This window comes from Periplaneta americana, chromosome 10 (genome assembly GCF_040183065.1).
Source record: "Periplaneta americana isolate PAMFEO1 chromosome 10, P.americana_PAMFEO1_priV1, whole genome shotgun sequence".
NCBI classification, from domain to species: Eukaryota; Metazoa; Arthropoda; class Insecta; order Blattodea; family Blattidae; genus Periplaneta; species Periplaneta americana.
This window is the reverse complement of record NC_091126.1, coordinates 67,845,299-67,864,000: the sequence shown is the minus strand read 5'-3', so window position 1 is coordinate 67,864,000 and position 18,702 is coordinate 67,845,299. Positions and strand designations below refer to the sequence as shown.

The following is an 18,702-nucleotide window of genomic DNA, read 5'->3' as shown; positions in this document are numbered from 1 at the left end:
TACAAAGACAATGTGGGGCAGAAAATGAAAATAAATATATTTAAGTAAATTACATTTCGAAACTTTCGAAATGTTTCTCAAAACCACAAACCTCCACGTCATTTCTTCTCACGCATCAATGCATTTATCACAAAATGAAAAGAAATATTGATTATATGTGTGAACGTGAATAATTCAACTCTGACCAAAATTTGTGGATATAATTATTACACTCAAAATAAAATGAGTAACTCCTACTTACCTTCTTCAAATGGTGTGTAACTAATTCGATATGTACCATCAGCCAATGGTGTAATGAGATTTTCTGTTCTTGTACCAGAAGGATTAGTGATGGTGCACGTCACCTTTCCATCATCACGCTTTGCAATGGCACGAGAATCAACAACAAAGTCCGTGGGAGAATCCACATACACACCTGTAACCACAATAGAGCTTCAAATGTCATGGAAAAATTGTTGTAAATTATGTTACAATCCTGCCACTGTAGACTACAGTAAGGAATAAATAACAATTTTGTCTGAATTAAAAAGAAATAACACATTAATTATAGAAACAAGAACATTATTTTCTCGTGTTAATGCTCAGCTTTTGATCACTATGCATCTGCAGGAAGAGCTGTAAAAAATATAATAATAATAATAATAATAATAATAATAATAATAATAATAATAATAATAATCCATGTATTGTGGGTCCCTATCACCACAGCATGGCATGTCCTCAGATTGTGAATAGAGGAGATAGCCTTCAGATATTGGAGGGTCGCTGCGAATATATTGAATAAGCAGTTGTGGACAGCCGATAAGGGGTGGTCCTCCAGCTTGGGGGTTGGGCGAAGGGGTAACAACCCATCACCGTAAAAAAAACAGTTTGTTACGAAACCTCAAAATACGAGTAAGCCTCGGAATGGGACAGATTCTCTGGCATGAACACAGCAAAAATAAAATAAATAAATAAGTTTATGAGATTTGGTACTTGGAATATTACAAATCTATATAGAATAGGAGGGGTAACATTAGTAGCAAAAGAACTAGCTAGATACACAATAGACTTTGTGGGAGTACAGGAGGTTAGGTTAGATAGGAATGACATATCACAAATAGGAGATTATTTGTTGTATTATGGGAAAGGAAACAACAATCACCAATTAGGATTTTATTACCCTTCAAAATGTATTGTCATTGGCGAGGTTTGAACCCACGAACCTCAGATCAAACGGCTAGCATATTAACTGAGAGATCACCAAGGAAGACTTTCTTGTGTATTGGTGGTGGTGATAGTGATGTGCTATACCATACCTGTGGTGGTGGTTGTGGTTCTTGTGATGGTAGTCATGCTAGTTTCTGTGGTGATAGTGGTACTGGTTTCTGTAATAATTATTATGAATTTGGTCGTGGTTATGGTTCAGATAGTGAAGTGATGTTGGTTCTTACAGTAGCAATGATAGATTTTGTGATGACAATGGTGATCTTTGCTCTTGTGAAGTGGCAGTAGTGTTTGTTGTGATGATGCTGTTAACTATTCTAAAGAGTAATAACGTCTATAATAACGTTGATTTTATCCTCCACAATAAAGACAGAAAATATATTGACGAAATTTTATTTAAAACTCATGAAAACAAGACAAGACTCTGCATCCATTTCGAAAATAATTTTCAATGGAAATATCAGTACATGAATGTTGAAATAACAGAGAAGAATGACAACATTCTACAAAAGTAAACTACAAAACCCAATTTCTAAATTAAATCCCGTGTTACTTTATTTTAATATAAATCACAGTAATTTTCCCTTCTCTTCTCTCCCTTCACAAATGAGAAAAACCCTTCAATTCAGAAAAATTTTAAATTGTAATTTCATGCAATGCATAGTGCTCATAAGTTTCACAGTTACATAGAGAGAAACTGTACTTTCTATTTGATTGTAAAACTGAAACTGAACAATATATCCACTAAACGTGTTACATATACATATATAAATATATATGTATACAATATACACACATATGTAAAATGTACACATCTAACTGAAAAAACTCTACTTATTTTAAATTCTATATAGCATTCGATACTTTCATTTAGCAAGTTAAATATGGATACAGTATGAACATAAAATGGAAATTTGCTTACAGTCAGGTAAAAAACTTCGTCTAAAGAAGAGGAAAACGTGAATACTTTATTAATTTTCAAATGTTATTCATTAGATACATGCACTCAATTAGTTCGCTCAAGTATGAATAAATGTGCACTTATATTTTGTATAAAAGCATTATAAATCTTTTCTAGTCTACTTTTGTGCTATGAAGCTATGGTCCCATTCCTTAAAGTAAAAAATAAAAAACTCAAGTAACTAATTTTCAATGCAACTTTTTAAATTTTAGTTCTACTGTAATTTTTTGTTACAGGCTATGAGGCTAGGATTCATAACCATTCGAAACAATACTGCAACATTCCAAAATGATGCACTAAGAATATATCAATATTTTTTATGTAACCTATTATAAAATTATTACTTTTGAAATTAATTCCTCGAATCCGTAATTGTTAAATATCTATTGGAATTACTCATAACAATACATGTGTAAAGTTCAGATATGTTAAAGTTTTACAACTTGTAATTAGTAAACAATCGCAATTATATTTAGACCGAGAACAGAGAAATGAACATATTGACAGCAGTGAGAATTTAAACGTAAAAGAAAAAGGAGTCAGTATAACAAAAAGGTGCCACAGTGACATCAATTTCTTATTATCTCCTGTAATTAAGGAGTAATATTAAATCAGCAAACAATCAAAAATGCATTACAAAAATTAGACACCTTCACATGCAAACGAATTAAAATATCCAGACTCAATAAAACACATATTATTGGTGGTCAGTATTTCGTTTTTCCTTTCATGAACACATGTATCATAAAACGTATTTCATTAGATTAAGATGAAAAACAATATAACTAACAAAATGGCATTTTAAATATGCCATTTCCGTAATTATCAAGTAACTTTTTATTGTTTATCTTTTTAAAAAGTTGGAAATATGAATCTTTGTTTTCTAATATAGAAACTATAAAGGGTGCTAAGAAACACACTAATTAATAAGAAAAGTACTCTCTTTAAACGTAATAAAATTACAAACTCTGGATTCTAATTTAATGTAAGATGACTACAGGGAACTGTGCTACAGTACAAACCTGAATTTTATTCTACCCAAAGTGGTCTGAAATGTTGGAATAAGCGAAATTATAAGTGCAGTAAATAAACTCAGTAATGCAGAATGTAGACAAAAGGGGCAAATTACTTAATTTGGTATGGTAACTTAACTAGAATGATAATAAACTACCAGTACCAGGATCTAGACAAATGAAATGGACTCCAGAGAGGCAAGAAAGGAGAAAGCAAAATGAGTGAGATGTAAGTGGAAAATTGCAAAATTGAACTGAGGCAGTGACAATAGTTGTACTTTACCGGTATATTTGGGAAACTGAGGACAGAATAATTCGTTATAAGCCAAATTAATATTAACAAAACAAACTATTTCTATGTGATAACATTGAGTTTTCCAATAAACCAATCACCCTGAGATCCACTCATTACATTAATACAATAAATTATTTTATTAATAACAGTATCTGATATTTTAATTGTCCAATTGAAATAATAACAAATAATTGTAAACTCAATATCCTATTTAAGTAATTTAGAAATATATCAAACAATATTATACTATGTAAAAATATTTTATTTGTATTATAAAACACGGTAAAGCCTCGTTTTAACACTCTAGCTTCTAAAAAAATTCCCATTTTTAAGGAAAGCTTTCTAAGTCCTGGCAGAACTACAAGCAATATAATTGGTACCCAATTTTAAGAGCCCAGTTTTAAGGAAAATCCCGCTTTTAAAGAATGCAATGGAATGGATTTCTGAATGCACAACGCGTTTTAGTAAAAGTCAGAGTGTTTGTAATCGATTTTTGTACAAGGTATGGCCACACCATTGCGACATTAGCAGTAGCACATTGCGATTGATAGTACACATCAATATAACAATTGAAGTAAGCTTGTAGGAATGTTATTGTATTTGCTTATGAAAACTGTGAATTTAATTACAGTACTTAAAAATATGTTGTCGTTTCATGAAAATATACTGTGTGTTTGCGAAAGTTCATTGTTAATGTGCATTTCCTAATAATAAATTTAACGAGTGTTACGAAAAAGATAATATAATGTAGTTATATGGTCTAAGAGTGATTTAGTTCTACATTCAGCCCTTCATTACTTATAGTAAGTCAAATCCCCTTTTCAGAAAAAGATCTCGCATGAATGAAAAAATAATTACAGTAATCTCCACTAAATTCGTTAAGATTTTATTATACTATATATTATTAACATAGTAACAGTCAGTAATATAATAGCCAACCATGATATATATATATAGCCAATAAACTAATATAACCTGCAATATGAAACAATGAAGAGTAATGGAGGATAGTGCGGAATTACAGTTATGTAAAGTACTGAACAGCAAATAAAAATATCATAGGGAAGAATTTTGGAAGTAATAAGCCGATTGATTTTTTCAATAAGTGGTGCACGAAATAATTTTTCAGAAAATAAACTGTGTTAAGATTTTCGTCATGTCTCTAAATACTGTACACATCTGTGATAATTAATTTAGATAATGCAAACAAAAATTACAAATTAATTTTAACTGAACATCAATCCATGAAGAATGGTAGCATTTCATTTAAAATTAAAAACTGTAGACATGAGATATTAGTTTACACTGTAAACTTCAAATTTCATATATCCCAACTCCAAAAAATTCATATGGAATCTAAAACAGATCATGGAAGTTATAAACGAATAACATTAAAATTCCAACAGTGCTGAATATACTTCAGAAATAAAAGCTCCCAAAACAAAACACACTATTGATTAAAATTCAACATAGCAGTTAAAAACTAAAAAAGTTAAAAATCTACTGCACATTGTTAGCTACAAATCACACATGTGCAATTAACAACGAATAAAATTGAAGATATGAGTTATGAAAAATTTATTTTTCAATATAACAGTAACTCTCAAATTTTTTCAAACATTACAGAATGATTTCATGCGAATATTTAGTAATTAAAGAACAGAGTGATGTTTCGTCTAAGTGAAACAATTTTTGTGTACAAAATCTTAATTTATAATGATTTCTGAACTCCTAGAAAATAATTTCATGGAATGTCTTTGAGAACTTTGAAGATTCTTTGGTCACAACTTTTTACCAATTTAGTGACAAAGATTTTTTACGTCAAACCATATAAAGAAATTAAACATTCTAGACATTATTGTCATGCAAAATAAAAATACACAATTCAAATGGTCCATTCTATAATAGTTTTTACCTCAAATACCCAATTTTAGACAGCAAACGTCTTGATTCGAAAATTTCAAAATGAAATCAAGGATTATCTGAACTATTGGAAAAACTAAAGTATCACTGAAGGATGTTGATATATTCCATATTTTTAAAAAACAAGTACAATAAGTTGCAAATTAGCCTCAACTCTAGTGATATGGAGGGTTGGGGCAGATAAAAGTGAACAAATTCAGCATGCACCCTGTGTTATCACACTACCGTGGGAGAGTTGGGATTCAAATATAACACAGGTTGATATCTCCTCTTGTGATATGTCTATGGTAGTCGCTCTTTGAGCTTTCTATGAGAATGAAGGTAATGGCTTTTTGGGAAGGCTACATATATGATCTTTACTATTGTAAATCCAGATACTTCATCATAATAAAAAAATGTAAAGAATCTGGAATTATAGTTTCTAAAAGCACCATCAGTAAGGTGATTAATCGATGTAAAAGTCAGGGTGGCCGGAAAAAATTAAAAGAAGAGTTCAACCCACTCTCACCCCCAGCATAATCAAGGAAGTGAGGTCTGAAGTTCTGAGGGAAAATCCCCAACTCAAAGAAGCATTCTAGAAGGAAGGTCCGAACTGTTGGACGCATCATCTAAATTTACAAACACGACACAAAGCACGTGATCACCGCTTATCTGGGAAACACATTCAAGAACGGTTCACAAACACAAGAAAACTCTATGAACAGCATCTCGCAGGCAACAGATAACAATAGGTGGTGACATTAGATGAAGCAAGGATCTATCTTCATGATGCCAATAAGCCTCGAGCTATATTTTATCAGGAACATGGAAAAAAAGACCACTCTAATTTCATAAGACAATGCTAAGAAAAGTTTTCTAAAGGGTTTGTGGTGGTGGCTAGTTTTTGCTGCTGGGGTCAGATGAAAATTAAGAGAGTGGCCAGCAGAGCTAAGGTCAATGCAGTTAAATTCCAAGAGCTGATGTTGAGATCAGTGTACATTCAAGATATCCCACGGGTTTATGGCAGAGATCCTAGTAAGGTATACATTCATATGGACAAGACATCCAGTCATACTGCGAAATCACCGCTGCTGTTCTACCGCCAAAGGGAAGCTGAAAATGGAATAAAGGTGATTCCTTTGGTCTACTGAAGAGAGGCCTTTCTATTGAAGGCCTATGGAAAGCTTGTAGAAAAGTGTGGCAAGATATTCCCCTCGCTCATTTCAGGAGGAGCCTGCTTCAGCAGAAACTGCGCTGTCAGGCGATAGTACACAACCGTGGTCAGCACATCGAGCACGACAGATGAGATTTCTTATACTTTTTACAAGTTAGATTTATGTTTACTTTTATCTGCCTCAACTCTCCGTATTAATGATTTTTGCATACCATTAATTTCATTACAGTTTTAATGTTGTCGATTTAAATGTAATAATGATGAGGAATAATAATTATTGGTCATAGCAGTAATTAGTTAGTATTTTGCATAAGAAAAATCGGCAAGAAGATGCAAAGAAATATTTATCCTGACAATGGAATGGTATGATTTACCAAACATAAAGTAGGTGTTGAAACATAATAAAATTAATTACTCTAATGTACTTCAATCTTAGACAAGATGGCTCACCATAAAGATGCAAATCTGTCGTAAAATAGATACTAGGTCCTTATAATATGCGTGTACATCGGTAGGGTTATCATCTTTCAAATCCATATCTTCTTTGTCCAGATGCAAAGTGACACAAATAGAATACAATTAAAGTAATTACAGAAAAATAACATCTTTCGGAAGACCTTACACAATCTCTGGGATCATATTGAAGTGTTCTGGGTAAAAACTACTATTTTTAATAATGGAACAGTGTGTCATGTATATATACAAACTTGCACTGAAGGTTTCAGTTACTGAGTTGTGAACTCTTGACAATGAACTGCAGTATTTCAAAATAGTCATTCAACAATTCATTGCACACACATGCCTAAAACAAAATGCATAAGGTTGACACTCACTCGAAAAATAAACGTGTTTGTCACAAAGCAAAATGACAAACAGACACACAATAATAATCAACTGAACTGTTACTAAATTACAGGATTTTCTACGAAGGTTCCTCAAATTAAAGTTAAGAATAACCTGCTCGAAAGGTGAAAATGATTACAACTACATATAACACTTTCTGAGAAATTAAATTCTTATCATACAATTTGTATGAAGTTTAAAATCAATGTAGTTACATAAAAAGTGGCTCAAAAATTGTCCGCAATATTTTCCCGTAGTATCAAGATGCACTAGACGTGCGAAACATAACAGTGCAGGTAATGATTATTGTGTGCGAGTCTGCCTTCGAAACTTACACTCCAATCACACAGTGATTATTTGGAGGAATAGCAGTGCTGGTCTTCTTACAATATAGGGTACTACAATTAAGTAAAAGGGAGTATGCTATGAACTGCTGCTAGCACGAGCGAGCTGTGATGAGTTATCAGACAATTCCACAAGTGTACGAATGCAACAGCACAGACATGGTACTGCAACCACTGTTAGCATTCATACCAAGCAGCGGGTGGTTAATACAAACAAGTCCTCATGCCACACATCGATCTTTACCGTGGGGCTGAATGCCGTTGCCAGACACTTTGATGCGCTTCAGGTCTGTGTCGGGCACCACCAATGCCTGGAATGGTGAGCCCGGAATGTGACATTCGTTGAAGGTTATGTTGATACCGTAGTCTCCAGGCTCAGTAGGCAGGTAGGCGACAGAACACGTCCCATCCCCATTATCCCTGCAGTTTATGGCAGCCTCACAAGGTCCTTCCACTGTCACACCGAGTCCACCTTGTCCTGCTCCTCTCGTATCAATACGAAACTCGGCAGGTTTACCCACAATGCCACGCGTTAATCCTGGTCCTGATGCACGCACTTTACCAGGTTCACTACCCGTTGTACAGGCGAGACGATAAGGAGTCGGGGACACTGGTTCTCCACCGAATGATATACTGAGCAGATATTCACCGAGTTCAGTGGGTGTAAAGTTCACCAAAAATCCTTCACGCGTGGGTATCACATGAGCCTTGACTCTACTTCCTGAAGGACTTGTGATCGCAACTGCGAAGTCCGCCTTACCGGCACCTTGTGTGATCACTCGGAATTGCTGCAAACTGTTGACGGGTGCCGCTATGCAAAACAAGCCACTTTATTCATGTGGCTAGCACTACCAGCAAATACACCGCTTGGTCAGCAAACCTAATTTTCCACTAACGCCAATTTTGTTTCCTTTATCACACAAATTGCTAATGAAGTTTTCAAGTATAAATAAGTTGAAATAAATATGGCCAACAAAACAATGTTATGTTACAAGTTTTCAAAGGATTCCTTCAGTGTAGTCCTTGCCAAAAGAACTCGTAAGCCCTATATATTATTTTCTGTACTTATTTATATCTAACAGATTCATAAACTTTACATTCTAAATTTATTACTCAGAATTCTTTTCAATTATAAAGCTGTGGGGTCAATATCATATTATAATTCAATCGATTTGTTTTTGTATCTTTACACAAGACAGGTACAAAAAGAACAGACATCAATACATATTCAATGCAAAATCTAAGAATTTAATTCACTCATGTTCTATAAACATAATATTATTTATGTTCATAATAATGTATCTTAACATTATCCTTTCAGTTTTGTATAATTCTTAACATTTAGCCATTATGCAACACATTTTTCACTAAATATTTGTTTCTTGGGTCTATAATGAACAACAGAGATAATAATACTTCTTGTAACATTTTATAGAGGAAAATTTATTATAAAACTATGTTTGGATTTAATGTTTTTATTAGGTAATAGCTAAAATAGGCAAACCTCGCAAATTAAAAGAAATCTAATGAAGTACTGTATGTAAATAATAAAAGTGACCTATAAAAACGAACATTAAACTAAAATAAGTAAACTTTAACTAGTTTTAAAAAAACAATCAGTAACTCAGAATAAACGTAATGACTAATGTATGAAAACAGTGAGCAATGTATGCACTACATAGTTATGTAAAAGTAACGACTAATGTAAGAAAACAGTGAATAATGTATGCACTACGTAATTTTAGGTGTACTTCAAGACAGCATAACAGAAATATGAGGCAGCGGATTTGTTTGCCAATTGACACATTAATCCGAAGACTCTTAAATTAAACAACATCTGGTTGAAAATGTAATTGTCCAATAACGAAATATAATCAGAGTTCTATTGTAATTAGCCTCATGAAAAGATCTCATGAAACTACTAAGCTACTGTATAATATATTTCTTGTGCTACTTTATATTATAAACAAAATGTAGATTACTGATATAGGCCTACAATTATTATTAATTAACAACTTACTTGGTTCCAGGCCATCCACCTTGATCTTGGACACATCAACATGAGGTTGAATGGGCACTCGGAGTGGGCAACGAGGCACTGGAACTCCGGCATACAGGACATTTAACGTGTAAGTACCAGGAGTGGGTGCACAGTAATCAACAGTAAACGTCCCATCTTCATTATCAGTTACAGCAAGTGGCACATCTATTCCTTTCTCATTTGTCAGTGCCATTTTGATATCACCTGCAGAAATACACATTAAATCTCTACTGTTAAAATTATTCAAAATCAACAATTTAACTACGACTGATGAAAACAAGTAATGCAAGACAAGTGAAGGTGAAAGATCAAAATATCAGGTTTAGGCAGGAAGTTACAAAGCACTGTAATGTCGCACTGAAACAGTCAACATGAACTAAAGATAAGGTCACATGTCCCTACTTTTGCTGCGCAACTTTTGTACTGCAGCTGCAAAAGTTGCGTGTCGTGTTCACACGTAAGCCAAATTAGCGTGCTGCACGCTACTTTTCGTGCTGGGCAACTCAGGCACAACTGCAAAAGTTGTGACTGGATGTTGCGAGCCTGTTCACACACAAGGCGCTACTTTTGCAGCCACAGTTTAGCTGCAGCTTTGCATATCCGTGTTGAGTCTCCAATACATTTTGTGGTTATGTTGGCATTAGAGTTTCAGCTTACTTATCACATCTTTTCATTATGAAATGGAGAACAAAACGTTAAACTACAAAAAGCAGACGATGGTGGGACAAAGAAAGAGTAGAAATATAGAACAATTTGAAGTTAGGTCTACAATCACCTTCAAGAACTATTACGGGGATGAATGGGCCTTAATATTATGGTGTAAGAACTTTTTGAGAGTATTAGGAATATTACTATTTTTTAATCCTCCTTTATTGTGTTGAGCATTTTTTTAAACATCATCTTCTGAAATTTGCATTGCATTAGCTAAAGCCTTTTACTTTTTTGTTGTGGGAATCGGCATTTGCAAATTCCACAAGCACACTCTTGAATCAAGTAGGTCTGTCCTAACTAGTATTTAGAAATTGGCATTACTTTTATTATAAAGCTATTAGAAAAACGCCTATATACCTCAATGATAAGCAACAACTGATTCTCATAAGCAATGTTGGCAACTCTCCTGTTTGAAACTACGCTACAGAAAATTTAAAAAAAAATAATTATATCACCAAATATACTCTAACTGTGTTGTACAGTTAGTAACTGTTACGAATAATTTATTTTCATCACATCAAACACTGAAATATATCGAAACAATATAAAGTTATCACTGACACTTTTGGGTGGCAACACTGGTCGCAACCGCTGCAAAAGTTTCAACAAAACCGATATAAAATATGCTGCGGCTGCAACCCTGAGAACCCTATTCACACATAGTTACTTTTAAGCTGCGCGCAGCATGAAAAAGTAGGGAGCAGCTGGTTCGGCAGCTGCTACTTTTCGGAATTGCACCATTGTTCATATGTCGCAGTACGAAAGTTGCGCAGTATTTTGTACTGCAGCACTGCAAAAGTAGAGACGTTCGACAATACCCTAACACTCGAAGCCTTTTATGAGAGGGAGGAAGATGCTGTAGAAGAATCTCACACGTGTTAAATCTATGAATTAAATATTATATAGATATATAATGTACAAATTTTCAAACTGTCATTCAGAATTATCAAGACAGTTGTGCTAGCAAGCTTAGAATTTTTTTCACTTACAATGCAAATATCTAAACTAGGCAAGATTGTATTTAATTAGCACTAATTTATCATAATTCTTCTTTATGAGTGCTTATGACATCACAGATTTTTCCAACAAATTAGTGAGAACTGTTAAATAAAAGAACGATTTCATAAAATAAAGGAGTGGGAGATTTGCACAGCCCACTCAGTTTCACATATTAACATAATAATATAGAAAACATTTTATAGTCATTTAAGATTTTAATGAAAAACAGAACAGACGAAAATGATATTTGAAGTAGGCTACATGTCGTCATGTGATATAATGTTAATGTAATTCTCGTTCTCAATCTGAGATTGATCAAGTGATCACGGAACGGGGCGAGGAGGAGTTGGCTGGTGTTTGCCGTTAGAATGGCAAGACGCCGTCATCTGTTGTTCGATGACAAAGCATGTGAAGGCCGTCGGAAGAAGCGCCGTGTAATCTAATCTGCAATTTGAGTGGTCCCTGTCCTTTCAATTTGCGACTTATTGAGTGACCTCGTATATTTAATATTTAATATCGTTCTCAATTTGTATCTTTCTCCTTTTAATGAAATTAATACAACAACATCGTCTTTGCTTTTAAAAACCATTTCTAATTTCGATAAACAGCTAAACATTTTGGCAAGAACGTAATCCACCATCATCAATAATGTTCGAACATACTGTTCATCTTGCATTAACTCATTAACACATCTCTGTCATCTGTGGTCACCTGCAAAATGCTACATTAGTAAAAATGACAAACCAGGCATGTGCAATCCCTGGGATTCATCCGTTTTAGTGTCCGATGAGTATCAGTGAACTTTATCAATGAATTAAAAAATTAGTCCCAATGAGCACAAATGAAATTCTGCTCAATTTCAAAAGAGTTTATGAGTGTAATGTTACCGATGAGCTCGTAGATGAATTAAAAATGTGGCCTACACCTTTACTTACTTCCATAATAAACATAATGATATTAATTTGTTAGGGAAATGCGCAACAAAAGCATTAGAATAATTAGGACAAAGAGAAGTTACCTTCCAACCACTTGCAAAACTACAATTTTTTTGCCAACTCAAGGTGTAACTTGGCAATACATGAGGTTATGTCAGTGTGGAAGCTATTTTCGAATATGCCAGGTGCCTAGCAATTAGTTTCTAGAGTACTGAGATAACTACATGTTGCAATATTATACTGTATTTAATTAGAAATAAGTTTCAGTTTATTTCCAAAACCTCACAGATTACAAGAAGCAGACGAAGTATATTAATCATTAACAGTGATACGAATATACATACATTTTCTTGAATTAGAAAGTTGAAAACATAGAAACTTATATCTGAAAAATACAGTAAAGAAACTATACAAAATACAATGTCTAAGTACGTGTATACCAACCCAGTGTGTATTTCGGTAACACGTTGAGTGCTTAAGCCCATCAGGAAATAATGTGAGAAAAGCAATGAAAGATGAAAAAAACTGTTAAGGCAGGACCGCCAAGGAATACCCCCTGCTTTGGCAATACAGAACTGGAGCGTGCCTGTATCGGAACACAGCTGAGTCGCTGAGGTATCTGCAGTCTGTGTGGTGACGTGAACTAATCCCCATTTCAGTTTGGTTGACAGGCCTTCCCCTCTACTCACACTCTTCACCATCCGTGAAGGGGAAGATGCTATTGTACATCTCACTAACGTTCGACTAATTGACTTTGAACATAGTGAAAATTCTTACTATTTAAAATGTTTACCGGTAATCTATATTTCGAGGGTCTATACTATGCGTTTATATTGCATTTTATTGTTGTTTATATCAACTGGCACATTAAAAAGCTACTGAGAGCAGAAGATAAATGTTTTTTTCACCGCTAGTTGCTACTCTATAGCATACACAATGGGACAGTCTACACTATCACTCCCTCCTAACTTCATAATACAAACTAACATTCCTTAATTTAATTATTAGTTGAAAATATTGTAAGAACGGCATTAAAATATATGTAAACATATAATTGTTAAACATCTGTGTCACTGTATTTTATATCCACTTACGTACTTCATATAATATTTTATTTTTTTGTGTGTAGAACTTGGGGGGTGCAGGTATAAGAGGTAACAGCTACTGTTCTGTTACTGACGGACTAAGGGCAAGTAGAAGGGGAAAGAAATGCCTTCGCTTCCTCTCAACTTGTATGAAATGTCGTTTAGGGCTGTACAGCTGTACTGTACATTAGCAGTGCAGTGCTGGAAAGTCATGCTTATATCTTATCAGTATTGCCACTGCTTGTGTGATTGTAAATAAATTGTACATAACTAATAAAATAAGCAGTAACTAGAGAAACTAAATTAACAGGAACTAAACATGATTATTCTATTCGTATTAAATTATAATACTCTTTACTATGCTTGATTAGCAGCAGCAGCAATAATAATAATAATAATAATAATAATAATAATAATAATAATAATAATAATAAAATTACAGTAAAGAAGTCACAGCTTTTACGTTAAATTTCTTGTCAAAAAAAAAACAACATCACAGTTTGTAAATATAAAACTTTATAAACATAAGCACTCCTAGCAAACAAGCACATTATAGTGAAAATAATTAACGTAACGGAAACGAACACATCAATTTCATACACGGCAACATTTTTTTTAAAAAATCAGAATACAAAATTATAAAAATACTGTACCGTACTGCCAAAAAAAATTACAAAGGTCTTAGATTTCTTTTTTCCTGTCTTTTAATAATATTTTCAATGTATGGTGTAATGAACTTTGATACAGCAAGCCTCTCTACAGCTCTTAACCTACAAAGCACAATCCGTCACACTTGCTCTTAATTTGTCTTCAGTCTTTTCGTTCTCGATATTATGCTTCTGGATCGAACTTTAGATTGTTAAACACATTAAATACAAATTGAAATAATATCACTTAGCCTTACGTCCTCACTTAGTACAGTGAGTAAATTCATCCTTTCATCACTAACGATATCTTTATATTTTTCAGCATGAAACACATTACAATGCCGCTTTAAATGATATTTTCTGCACCCGACATGTTTTTACGAATAAGACACTGTCCATCTCCCTACTGTGATTCTTTAAAAAAGAGTAACAATTTCCAGTCATTGTTAAACTCAGTTCTAGGTTTCTGCTTTGCGACATCCCTGGAGATACATAGTAGATACTTCACCCCTGATCTGTACGAAACGAACTCCCTACTCTCTCCTTCACAGAGGGGTAGCAGTCCTTCCTGCGAAGGAACAAACCAGTTTTCACTTGTAATAATAATTAGTGGTAACGATGAGTGCCTTCTGAGAGTTTCCTCTGAAACTAATCTCGTGGGCTGTATGATGTAAGCTAATAGTACAGCAGGGGTCAGTAACAAAATAAAATGGATGCACTGTATAAATCTGTACATCTGTGTTTCATAAATATGAATAAAATTTCTCAGAGTCAAGTGAGGAGAAAATAAGGCTAGCAAATTTCAACTATTGAAAAAAATTAATATTACTGGTGCCTATTGAGGAAAACTTTCGCTGTCAACTCCCCAGTTTAAAGTAAGGAAACTGCATCACCTCAAGAAAAATTTTATAGACAGACACGGCTGAAATTTTAAAATAACTGTCCTGATCCTTTTCTGTTTTCCAAAGTTCCCTTTCTGTGAAAAAAATTTTGAAATGCCTGCAACATTTCATCTTCCATACTGGATACAGATGGATTTCAGGGCAGGATTTTGCGGAGTACACTGACTTCCCAATCAGTATTTCTTCATAATAACAATAAACAATACACTTCTTCTATGTAACCTAAGATCTATATCCCACACTGCCTGACAGATAATGCTGAAGATAGCAAAGGCATCTACAGTTTTCATATGTCATTCCTAGAAGAGATAATCTGGGTTAGTGATAATAATCAAGGTACCCACATAATGAAGAGAATTAATTCAGCCCCAAAATTACTAGAAATGAGGCGTAAGAAAATAGAAACAGAAGAAACGAAACTCAAATGCATTTTACACTGTGCAACAATACAGACAGTAAAAGTGTGCATCTGAAACAGAGCAACTACATATACACACAAATATAATTAATTACAAGTATCGGTACATGCAAGATCCTTTACCATACCTTGGCCTGCATCTCTGCGGTCAATATTGAAGTGTGTTGGTGTGTTGCACTTCACTCCCTTTTCGACTCCTGGACCAAAAATGTGAACCTTGGAAGCATTAGCAGGCTCTGACACAAACACTCTGTGTGGACTGTTTCGGGTTGCCACACCACCATAGTTCACCTGTAGATTTCAAAAGCATTTGTCACATTTTGCTATAGTTTTGTGTACTGTAGTCACAGTCTCTTCAACCTTTCATAACCTAGTACTATCTTTCGAGGATCTCAGCACGGCATATACTTGTAAGGGCACAGAATACATGCCCCTTCTGCCTGTCTTTTTGGGAAACAAGACTATTTTACTGGCTGTTTTTCTACCGTGCAGAAACTCCATTAATTAATTACTGATATGAAGTTGGGATACTTTCTCAAGCACTCCCATTCTCAGGGAAAAATAAGATTTTCAGTAAATTTTAATTAATGTGTGATGAGTAAACAATAACTTGTATTTTGGTTTGGGTACCCTACTTTTCTCTCATGCAGGTTGGCGCCTAGCTACAGCAGAGTTAGTAAGTTGCAACTGTCTAAAGGTTGACATCAATTTCTTTAAGAGGTTAGGTACAGCTTACAGCAGTAAAATTTTGGAAATATTCAACATTTTTTTTCTCTCCATTGCTTTATCTTGTACAATAAGTCCTTCTGATATATGAAAAAAGTACTTTTACGATTTAAAAAACTATTTATATTTTTTTTAATTCAGTTCACTATGCAGTGATGAAGCGTTTCCCCACATAACTCAAAAACTATCCAACATTCTATGATGAAATTTTTTGTGTGTATTTATGCATGTCGTATGTACAATATGACGCAAGATTACTTCTCTATCTTTGACCTTTGATAGATTGTCTGACAAAAAATAAATTCATTTTAAAAAATGGTCAAATATAAATATTTTCTATTACACAAAATAAAAAAAAATATATTTATTAAGGAATGTAGTTGAAAGAGCATGATATTGTAAACATGAGTTTCAGCAATAAAATAAAAAATAGTGAACATGAAAAAGTTAAATTTTTGAGTTATGAGGAAAAAAGCTTCATCACTGCAAAGTGAACTGCCAACATTTTGAATTTTGAAAAAAAAATATATATATATAGTTTTTTAAAATCGTAAAAATATTTTTTTTTTCATATAGCAGAAGGTCAGTGTTTTATACATAGAAATTTTCATTATTGTATAAGATATAGTAATGGAGGAAAAAAATGTTGAATATTTCCAAAAATTTTACTGCTGTAAGCTGTACCTAACCCCTTAAACAAGACAGACTTATTTTAGTAATACCCCAAACGATGCATTGATCGAACTCATCTATAACTTTGCAAAGGGTCCTGATCTGGAATAAAAAATCTGGTTTTGCAGAAGCATAACAACATAATAATTAACAATAATAGATAGTGCTGCTCATATTCTATATTAGGTTTCTGGGATTAAATTACGAACATTAATATTAGAGCATTAGAGCTATGAACTCTAACATTATGTCTGAAAAAGTATGAGGTTCATTTGACTGCCATTTAACTTTTTCTTTCTTCATAGAGATAATAATTTTGTAAGAGTATTTAGTTGCTCTTTTATACCATTTATCAAAAGACTCTAGCAATAGCTTCCTTGATTTTCCCTCTTCACAAAATCTGATTATGTTTGCAATAATTTTCCTTTCCCACACCGAACTGGTGGTGTCATTTGAACATAACTACAACATATTATTGTTGCTCCAGCTTCAATGTGAAGACAATATCATGCAGCATTTCTTGGCTTAGTGAAGCATGTGAATAACACTCCATTCCTCCAATCCTCTATTATGGTTCCTTTCCTTCTACGTCTCCAACTCATTTTAGAAACTTCAAGTAACTATGTGGTTCTCAAAGATTCAAGGTAAGGAAAACACTGCTGACTTGTTTTCTTTGTACTATTTCAACTGACTTGAGTATATGTCTTTTATGCAGTATTCCGACGTTTGGTTCCACCTTCAAAAAAAATTTTTTTTTTTCCAGACAGAAGTACAGCAATAGAAATAATCCAGAGAAAACCATTTCAAATGATAAAGTCATTTTTATAGGTCATTTTTACGTTGTCTAAGTTTTGTTACTCAACAGGCCAACTTCCAACATACACTACCACGGTTAACCTATAATTCAGAGTTAATTTTATCGTGCATTTGCGCTGTTGAGTTCATAATGGGAATGGGGATTAGTTCCATACACCGTGTCTTTAAGCTTTCCCCAAAGATAAAAATCACAAGAACTCAAATCGAGAGATCTTGGAGACCACAAACCATGACTCACTATTCAATCATTAAATACTTTATGACTCACAGCCACTGAAAGATTTGATATATGTGCAGTGAGAATGTCGTCCACGCAATACATATTATTTCTTTTTTCCTACCAGCTCAACAAAAATTGGGGCCAATGTTATCCTTGCATATTTTTCAAAGTTTATGGTAGCATTCAAAAAATTTGTTCAATAATCCTGTGTACACTGATCACACACAATATTCCAATTTTTAAGCCATGAAGAGGGCTTTGAAATGTTTGATGCAGATTTTCATCACCCCAATGACGACTCTTTTTACTTTTAATGCAATCAAGGAGATGAAACAAAAACTTTTCGCTACATAACATAAACAATGGATTAACAATCTGTCATAAACAGGCTGCTGAAATCACCTACAAAAATTCTTCAGTCAGAGAATGATGCTAATTTGTTTGTATATGGCTTTAATCGAAGTTTTGTTGCATTATGAGCTGAAATTTTTTGACACTCCCATCTGTTGTGCTAAACACCATAATGACTTTCTAAGACTAGCCTCTAATTTAGCACAGATTTCATCTAATTCTTCTCAGTGAAAACTTGTTCTTTTAATCCACATTTTGTTTTAATTAAGAGAGATTCGGTTACTTTAAATGTCGCCAATGAACTCAGCAGGGACTGGAGAATCCCGAAATTTTGTATGGGATTTTCACAGAAACTTCCTCTACTTACAACTCTTAATAGAGTACAAAAAATAAAACTCTTTTTTAAACTGTCAGAACTGTTTAAACTGCACTTAATTCAGT

General features: G+C 33.6%; 1 protein-coding gene across 2 annotated transcripts in view; it reads right to left on the bottom strand.

The window, feature by feature from the left end:
- cher (filamin protein cher) overlaps positions 1-18,702 on the bottom strand; it is a 1,020,924-nt gene that overhangs the window by 748,138 nt on the left and 254,084 nt on the right. Inside the window, exons 14-17 of one of the 2 annotated variants that reach the window (XM_069837665.1) lie at positions 15,605-15,767; positions 9,759-9,983; positions 7,983-8,549; positions 242-415 (exon numbers count right to left, since the gene is read on the bottom strand). In XM_069837665.1, the coding sequence (XP_069693766.1) occupies positions 242-415; positions 7,983-8,549; positions 9,759-9,983; positions 15,605-15,767 (1,129 nt within the window). The remainder of the gene's footprint in view (positions 1-241; positions 416-7,982; positions 8,550-9,758; positions 9,984-15,604; positions 15,768-18,702) is intronic. The other variant, XM_069837667.1, reaches the window with a different exon arrangement.